Source organism: Borostomias antarcticus, assembly GCF_949987555.1.
Source record: "Borostomias antarcticus genome assembly, chromosome: 7".
NCBI lineage: Eukaryota > Metazoa > Chordata > Actinopteri > Stomiiformes > Stomiidae > Borostomias > Borostomias antarcticus.
Genome location: NC_140240.1, coordinates 2,891,226 through 2,901,225, shown reverse-complemented (window position 1 = coordinate 2,901,225; position 10,000 = coordinate 2,891,226). Strand labels below are relative to the sequence as shown.

General features: G+C 47.8%; 1 protein-coding gene across 1 annotated transcript in view; it reads left to right on the top strand.

The window, feature by feature from the left end:
- Positions 1-10,000, top strand: part of cadpsa (Ca2+-dependent activator protein for secretion a) — a gene marked incomplete at both ends in the record, with an annotated part of 105,015 nt that overhangs the window by 51,279 nt on the left and 43,736 nt on the right. Inside the window, 2 exons of the mRNA XM_084440963.1 lie at positions 8,433-8,569; positions 9,393-9,580. Coding sequence (XP_084297089.1) covers positions 8,433-8,569; positions 9,393-9,580 — 325 coding nt within the window. The remainder of the gene's footprint in view (positions 1-8,432; positions 8,570-9,392; positions 9,581-10,000) is intronic.

Genomic DNA, 10,000 nt, shown 5'->3' with positions numbered 1-10,000 from the left:
ATCTTGTAGTTCTCTCCATGTTGTAGTTCTACAGAGCTTTTATTGATCCTTCATTTGTGATGGCCATTTCTTTGCTTCTTATGATTTATTCCCTGCGTTTTTCAGAAGACATGGTTGTTTGTTTTGAGAGGACAGGACACCATGTTGCGACTCATGGGACTATTGTAGTGAGAAAGTGCTGGATATCACAGGTTGCTCATCCCAATCCGAGGCTCGGTCCTCACCATGTCTTCCTTTAAGAGTTCTTCTCGTCTTCACTCGTCCGCTGTCAGTGTCTCTGTCTCTGTCTTCATGTGTCCCACCCCGTCCTCTTATCACACCCTACGGTTGCTTCTTTCTCTGTGTCTCTTTCCATATGTCCCAGTATCGTTAATTGTGTTGGGCTGCTACCCACTCTCTCTCTCTCTCCCCATTTCTCTCTCTCTTTCTCTCTCTCTCTCTGACTCTCTTTCTTTGTCTATCTCTCTGACTGTCTCTCTCTCTAACTGTCTGTCTGTCTCTGACTGTCTCTCTCTCTCTCACTTTCTCTCTCTCTCTGACTCTCTTTCTTTGTCTATCTCTCTGACTGTCTCTCTCTCTCTCTCTGACTGTCTCTCTCTCTCTCTCTCTCTCTCTCTCTCTCTCTGTATTCTTTGGCCATGTATGTGTGTGTTCTGCTCCTCAGCAGTGAGGTCACTGTGTGTGTGTGTGTGTGTGTGTGTGTGTGTGTGTGTGTGTGCGTGTGTGTGTCTGTGCTGTCTCCTCTCTGCTCCGTGTCTTTATGTCTACTCTGGTTTTGTTTCTTCTTACCCCCGCTATCTCCTAGCTGGACTCCAGGGTAAGTGCTTTCCTGTAGCTGGCACAGGTTCAGATAATCCAGTGATTATCTGACTAAAGCAATGTGCTCCCCCACCCTCTTCTCCTCCTTCTTTTTGTTCATCTGTCCTCTTTCCAAATCTCTCTGATCGTTACGTCCTAGACGTATCTCTTTTTTTAGGTTTGAGATCCTCACTTTCATCCTTACGGAATTAGGACGCATGTGAATCTCCTCTATTTCGTATTTTTATTTTGGTTGATTCACATATTTGCCTTCTCTCTCAACCAGCAGTAATATTCGAAATGACCCTCCCCTCAAAGCAAAGCTGCTCCATGCTAACATCCACGCTTCCTTTAAAAGATACTGATTCTTTTCAGAAATGAGATGCTTGGAGGTTGATTATGATAGCGCACGAATAGTTCAGAGCAAACACATGACCGAAAACAAAATGGTTACATTTTAATCACCTGAATCAGTAATCAAGTGTTGTGAGTTCTAAGCGAATTGATGGAAATGGTTGCTTTTGACACACCACTGGAGTGAGGCTGCTTCACAGCAGCTGGTAATTACCACGTTAAAAGTGCCATGTCATGAATAATACAGTGTGCTCTCGATACAATTATTTCAGGAAGCAATCAGTGAAATGTTACCAAATAACTACTTGCTAGTTCACACCGGCATCTGTGCACAACACTACACAAATGAACGGAAAAAAAGACAATACAATTCAAAACAAGATGAGGAGTTTAGAGGTAGGTACTGTAGGTAGGTACTTTATTCATCCCCGAAGGAAAATCGCATTGTTATGGCAGGCACATTGACAGGAAATCAACAGTGCAGTTATAAATACACTATTCACTGTACAAACTATCAATTACAGACATGTAAATATACAGATGAGTTGTACAATTGTACCAAGGAGTGCAACATACAATACAAGAAATGCAAATAAACAGATGAACTGTAAAATCATGCTCCAGAATAGCAAGTGTTCAACAAGGCGAGTGCTTCCTAGGGATGCATCAATCAATCAATCAATCAATCAATCAATCAATCAATCAATCAATCAATCAATCAATCAATCAATCAATCAATCAATCAATCAATCAATCAATCAATCAAAGCTTTATTTGTATAGCGCATTTCATACCCAGAGGCAACACAATGCGCTTTACAGAGAACAAGGGAGGTGGGCAGACGTCCCACTCTCTACATATTCCAGAGGGAAGCAAAAAAACAGTAATCACCCGGGGGTCAGATAAGTGAGCTGTAAAAATTCTTCCCTGACCCCTCTCAACAAGACGATCGAGCAAGCTCCAGGAGTATGTTTGTCTACCGGCTAAGAACATTTATAAAGCAATACATTACATTAAATTACATTTCAGAGTAAGAGAGGCTAAAAGCATCATAGGAGAGAGGACATCCTACGGACATGCTACGACATCCACAGCAGACACGGGGGTATCTATCGGACTATTCAGCCCGTGGTGTACTTCCTTTTACTACACGCACGCCTCTACCACGCGTCTTCTGCGTGGTACGCTCTTCCTGCTTTCCTTTGGAACGTTGGCTGCAGTTGGCTATGCAGGAACTCAGAAATGACCCTGCAGCAAAATACACGCTTGTCTACGCTTATACGCTGTTAAAGTCGCACTGAAACAGACGTTTGAGATTATCTAACTTCCGTAGTTTGACGTATTTCCGACGCAAACAAGCTATGAGGGTGGGACATATGTTTAGAGGAATTTGATTGGAAAATTGACAAGTGGACGGGTTTTAAGAACTTTAGACAGATTCGATAGAAGGATAGCGTTGATTGACGGTTGGATGTTGTGAGATTATTGGCCTAAAATCTAAGGTACCTGTTGTCGTCACTGCACGTGACCTACCGTTTTCCAGGAAGTAAGAAATTATATACTTTGATATAAGATTACAACAAAAGTAGAATTTTGTAATTTTTTTGGCATACATCGTTGAATAGGTGAACACTATTACCAATTATGTGAACCAAAATGGGACAGAATGCTTTTTTCATTTCAGTGCAACTTTAAACAGCAATTTTACAACGGGTAGTTCCGACCTCACATTCTGATTGGTTACGAGCCGTACATTGATTATTCTTAAGTGTTACCCATATGTGTAATCTAGCAATTACCTTAATAGGTAGGTTATAGCATCACTTTATCGACCATCGTTATAACCCTGATGTTGTTGTCATATACTGTATTGCAGATAGCACCCTTTACTGGAATTAAAACCAATAAACCTTTTTTATGGGTTGCAGAGCCACTTTAACTAGAATAGCACCTCAAAAAAGCCATGAAGGGATTTTTCAGTAGACCTCTAATAATGTACTGTAATAATTCATCAGTCAGGGCGGTCCATGTGAACATGCATTAGCTGGTCACAGTGGTATATCTCTACTTCAAGAGGGCCCTATTTCAGCAAGCCTTTGTTGCTTCTTGCTTTATGAGAGCTGGCAAATATGCACGGTATCTGGAGTGATCTGAATGCTAACCATCAGGAAGTGATGTCATGCCATTACCTTCCATAAGCTCCTCTTGTCCTCTCCTGTGGAGACCGACCTCAGACTAACACTGGTCCCTGACACCAACATCCCCTTCTAGGACTAACACTGGTCCCTGACACCAACATCCCCTTCTAGGACTAACACTGGTCCCTGACACCAACATCCCCTTCTAGGACTAACACTGGTCCCCAAGACCAACATCCCCTTCTAGGACTAACACTGTCCCCAAGACCAACATCCCCTTCTAGGACTAACACTGGTCCCCAAGACCAACATCCCCTTCTAGGACTAACACTGGTCCCCAAGACCAACATCCCCTTCTAGGACTAACACTGGTCCCTGACACTAACATCCCCTTCTAGGACTAACACTGGTCCCCAAGACCAACATCCCCTTCTAGGACTAACACTGGCCCCCAAGACCAACATCCCCTTCTAGGACTAACACTGGTCCCCAAGACCAACATCCCCTTCTAGGACTAACACTGGTCTCTGACACCAACATCCCCTTCTAGGACTAACACTGGTCCCCAACACCAACATCCCCTTCTAGGACTAACACTGGTCCCTGACACCAACATCCCCTTCTAGGACTAACACTGGTCCCCAAGACCAACATCCCCTTCTAGGACTAACACTGGTCCCTGACACCAACATCCCCTTCTAGGACTAACACTGGTCCCCAAGACCAACATCCCCTTCTAGGACTAACACTGGCCCCCAACACCAACATCCCCCTGTAGGACTAACACTGGTCCCCAGGACCAACATCCCCTTCTAGGACTAACACTGGCCCCCAAGACCAACATCCCCTTCTAGGACTAACACTGGTCCCCAAGACCAACATCCCCTTCTAGGACTAACACTGGTCCCTGACACCAACATCCCCTCTAGGACTAACACTGGTCCCTGACACCAACATCCCCTTCTAGGACTAACACTGGCCCCCAAGACCAACATCCCCTTCTAGGACTAACACTGGTCCCCAGGACCAACATCCCCTTCTAGGACTAACACTGGTCCCTGACACCAACATCCCCTTCTAGGACTAACACTGGCCCCCAAGACCAACATCCCCTTCTAGGACTAACACTGGTCCCTGACACCAACATCCCCTTCTAGGACTAACACTGGTCCCCAACACCAACATCCCCTTCTAGGACTAACACTGGTCCCCAAGACCAACATCCCCTTCTAGGACTAACACTGGTCCCTGACACCAACATCCCCTTCTAGGACTAACACTGGTCCCCAAGACCAACATCCCCTTCTAGGACTAACACTGGTCCCCAAGACCAACATCCCCTTCTAGGACTAACACTGGTCCCCAAGACCAACATCCCCTTCTAGGACTAACACTGGTCCCTGACACCAACATCCCCTTCTAGGACTAACACTGGCCCCCAAGACCAACATCCCCTTCTAGGACTAACACTGGTCCCCAAGACCAACATCCCCTTCTAGGACTAACACTGGTCCCTGACACCAACATCCCCTTCTAGGACTAACACTGGTCCCTGACACCAACATCCCCTTCTAGGACTAAAATTGGCCCCCAGGACCAACATCCCCTTCTAGGACTAACACTGGTCCCTGACACCAACATCCCCTTCTAGGACTAACACTGGTCCCCAAGACCAACATCCCCTTCTAGGACTAACACTGGTCCCTGACACCAACACCCCCTTCTAGGACTAACACTGGTCCCCAGGACCAACATCCCCTTCTAGGACTAACACTGGTCCCTGACACCAACATCCCCTTCTAGGACTAACACTGGTCCCCAAGACCAACATCCCCTTCTAGGACTAACACTAGTCCCCAAGACCAACATCCCCTTCTAGGACTTATACTGTCCCCCAAGACCAACATCCCCTTCTAGGATTAACACTGGTCCCTGACACCAACATCCCCTTCTAGGACTAACACTGGTCCCTGACACCAACATCCCCTTCTAGGACTAACACTGGTCCCCAGGACCAACATCCCCTTCTAGGACTAACACTGGTCCCTGACACCAACATCCCCCTCTAGGACTAACACTGACCCCCAACACCAACATCCCCTTCTAGGACTAACACTGGTCCCTGACACCAACATCCCCTTCTAGGACTAACACTGGCCCCCAAGACCAACATCCCCTTCTAGGACTAACACTGGTCCCTGACACCAACATCCCCCTCCAGGACTAACACTGGTCCCCAAGACCAACATCCCCTTCTAGGACTAACACTGGCCCCCAACACCAACATCCCCTTCTAGGACTAACACTGGTCCCTGACACCAACATCCCCTTCTAGGACTAACACTGGTCCCCAAGACCAACATCCCCTTCTAGGACTAACACTGGTCCCCAAGACCAACATCCCCTTCTAGGACTAACACTGGTCCCCAGGACCAACATCCCCTTCTAGGACTAACACTGGTCCCCAAGACCAACATCCCCTTCTAGGACTAACACTGGTCCCCAAGACCAACATCCCCTTCTAGGACTAACACTGGTCCCCAGGACCAACATCCCCTTCTAGGACTAACACTGGTCCCCAAGACCAACATCCCCTTCTAGGACTAACACTGGTCCCTGACACCAACATCCCCTTCTAGGACTAACACTGGTCCCTGACACCAACATCCCCTTCTAGGACTAACACTGGTCCCCAACGACTCCTCTTGGACTAACACTGGCCCAACACTAACACCTCCTCTTGGACTAACACTGGTCCCCAACACTAACACCTCCTCTTGGACTAGTACTGGTCCCCAACACTTCATCTAGGACTAACACTGGTCCCCAACACCTCATCTAAGACTAACACTGGTCCCCAACACCTCATCTAAGACTAACACTGGTCCCCAACACCTCCTTTTGGACTAACACTGGTCCCCAACACCTCCTTTTGGACTAACACTGGTCCCCAGAAAAAATGCCTAATCCGGAGCATCCATGTCTTTTGTTGATGAAATTAATAACATTGCGTTAAGCCAAACAGCACCAGGGATGCATCCTCAACGACACAGAGGACTGTCAACTTGTCCATTAGAAATGTGTGGAATGGGAGCTGGGTCACCCACACTGGGGATGCGGCATCCTCCACCACCTTCGGGTCACACACGCGTTTTAACTGTAGGGTAAGAGGGAGTTTTAGTGTCATCTTCACACGCTTAGCTTCAGATTCCCAGTTCAACCAGCCTTGTGTGTCTGGGGATGGGTTGGGTGGCGGGGCTTGGCGGTCATCCCTTGGAAACAAAGAAATTGTGTGCTAAATAGCCCCAAATGTTCCCCAGCCTCATGACTTCCTCTCCCAGTTACGGTGAGTCTATAAATGAGTAGCATCCATCAATCATTGTCATGCCTGTCCTTCCCCTGCCTGGATGGGGGTGACTAGTGTCACTGCGTGTTACTGTCCAGTGTCCCTGTGTCCACTCTGCCACGCTCATGTCAAACAGACGTGACAGGCCACCAGTCACAGAGGAGAAGGGAGCACAAAGTCACCCCTCAGATTTGGGGAGTCGGGGGCGACAATGAGCATCATAGTCGCGTGGCGCTCTTTGTTCCCCTGGTGACTGACAGCTGGGCCGGCGCCACAGAGCGAGGAAGATGATTGGTCAGTTGTTGATGAATAACCAGTGATGATTACATTGACTTTAATGGTAAGACCATTGTTTCTGGGGCCAGTGGACCTTATTTTTTATAGTTGCTACTTTGTGTTAATTTCCGTGTCTACATAAAACTGTACTTGAAGAACCTCAAGCTTTTGATTTGACATGTTTTATTTCGTAATTTATTTCTTTTTTTTTTATAATCATCCAGGATGTCACCGGTGATAATTGAACCGACACCTTTTATAAACGTTTGTCTTACTGTATTTACTCAGTGGTTAATGCCCAGTGGAGTGTGTTTGTATTGACATGTAAAGTACGATGTTCGGGAGGGGGAGCTCTACGTCACTCTGAATAGCAGCGAGCTGCGGGTCAGTGTGGCCCTGTGGCTTTAAGCCCAGGCTAAAAGCAGCCATTAGAATCAGAATAGCCGTAGATGGCCGTGGAGAGGATTAACAAGCCTGCCTGTCTGGCCAGGGCTGGACCTACTGTCTACTGCCCCTAAGCCCACTGACTGGGAAGGAAAGTGAAAATTTGTTGTCAAATTTATTTATTTAGACCCTCCCCCCCAACACACACACCCAAATCCCCACCCATTCATGGGACAAAGGGGACTGTGGATGGGGGGTCCCTTTGGCAGGGGCCTGTCCCAGGCTGGGTCTGAGATGGACTGGGGAGCGTTTAATTAGGGGGACACCAGGGGGGCCCTGCCTTGGGCTGAGCAGCGAAGGGAAGAGGGGGGTTTGGGAGGAGATGTGGGGGGGGCGAGAGGGAACATGCGGTCGCCTGGTTCTAACCTGCAGTTACCCAGCGTGCTCAGCAAGTCAGATCTGATGCCAGTCCACAGGAATCACGTTGTTCTCCTCATCCACTGTGACTACTAACCTGCAACGCCTCTCAAAACCTGTTCTTCTCCTCCGCGTCTCTAGCACTGATAACAGTGGAGGTCCCTCCCCTCCCTCACCTCTCCTTGATACCTGCAGTAGTGGCGCAGATAGGAGACGGTCCGTCTCGTCTTTAGAGAGTCATGCATGGACGCAGGAATGAGTTTGCCTGCCTTGGTTTTGTTGCACCTTACATCCACCCGAGCCCCAACTGATACAACTGACCCCCCCCCCCCCCCCCCTGCCCCGCCCGACTCCCAGACCCATGTTCTCCTCCTGCTGGTGGACTATGAAGCCACCGCACCCCATCGTCCAAGGTCCCACTGTTCATCTTAACTGGCAAACATGTAATTCAGGTCGAGCACCAAGCAAATATAATATGATGCCTGTAAGAAGAGATATTTGAATTATACCCAAGTTCAGTTTATTCACTTTGACATGCGTAGAAATGTGTTTGCAGCAACAAATGTGTGTGTTTGTCTACATGGTTGCCAGTTTGGTTTGAACGCTTCCCGGGATGACGGTCCCCCCGTGCTCCTGCTGTCTGTGATGGTGAACTAACACCGGCTCCTCTGGTCTCTTTCTCCCGTCCCCCCCTTTCTCCGTGGGCGTGGCGGGCGCAGACGCAGACCGGGCACAGAAACACGGCATGGATGAGTTCATCTCCGCTAACCCCTGCAGCTTTGACCACGCCTCGCTGTTCGAGATGGTGCAGCGCCTCACCCTGGACCACAGGCTCAACGACTCCTACTCCTGTCTGGTGAGTAGAAGGTGTAATGGATTTTTAACTGATCTAGTCAAAAAGGATTTGCCAAGATTTGCTCAAAAAGGTTAAGTCTGGTTTATTGAGAAAACATACGAGCGCAAGGACTTCAGGACAACGCACGTGAGTGGTTTATCCAACTGAAGTCCCGCAGTCTGGTCTTGCGCGGCCTTATATTCAAGCAATACACAGGTATGACGCTTCCAGGGATGTGATTGGCTAACCCATTGTACACGTCATATTAAATGGCAGGCGTCATCAACAGTGGTCGAGAATACAGACACGTGACATGAGAAAAAGGCGGTAATTCTTGTAGGGACAATGGGACAAAGGATGGTTATTCTGGAGTAGACAACGTCTAGGTGTGTTGACCTCCTGGAGGTCATCCTGTCATGAATTAGGTTAGCACAGCTATGTGAAAGGTTGAGGGAGGTGGTGAATTACAAAGGAAGTGGTGAAACTACAATTTCTATGACAAAGGTTAACACCACATGTGCAGTGTCCAGGTGTTTAGGTTCTTCGGTTGTACTTGTAAGGGAGCCCTCTGCAAGCACCTTCTTTTGGTTCTAGGTACAGTAGAACTATTTAATCAAGCGAACGATCCAGCTAGAACCACTTCACCAATTAAAGGTTCTACAACAGGGATAATTGAAGAACCCTTTTGGAGGCCGTTTTTCTGAAATTGCACTGTTCGGTTGGCTAGTCATCCAAAACATACTCAAGCATGGTTCCTTTCCTCCTGAGTAGACCTTCTGCCCTGGCTGTTGAACTCCTGTATGAATGTGACGCTGGACCCCCCCTATGTGTGTCCTGCTGACAGGGATGGTTCAGCCCGGGCCAGGTGTTCGTCATGGATGAGTACTGTGCCAGGAACGGGGTGCGGGGGTGTCACAGGCACCTGTGTTACCTGAACGACCTGCTGGAGCGCGCGGAGAACGGGGCGATGATCGACCCCACCCTCCTACACTACAGCTTCGCCTTCTGCGCCTCCCACGTCCACGGCAACAGGTAAGCAGGGTGAGCACGCACATGCGCACACGCGCACACGCGCACACACACACACACACGCGCACACACACACACAGCCTCCTAATCACCATTTCACTCCATTCCCGTACGGTTGTTTTGTCCTCTGTGTTAAATCTTATTTTCTCAACTTCCTCTCGTGTTAATTGATATCTTAAGTTATCCATACTCTCAACTTCCTCTCTTGTTAATTGATATCTTAAGTTATCCATACTCTCAACTTCCTCTCTTGTTAATTGATATCTTAAGTTATCCATACTCTCAACTTCCTCTCTTGTTAATTGATATCTTAAGTTATCCATACTCTCAACTTCCTCTCTTGTTAATTGATATCTTAAGTTATCCATACTCCGGGGTTTTAGCTGTCTTTCTTGCTCTTTTCTGTACCTTTTAATTTAACCC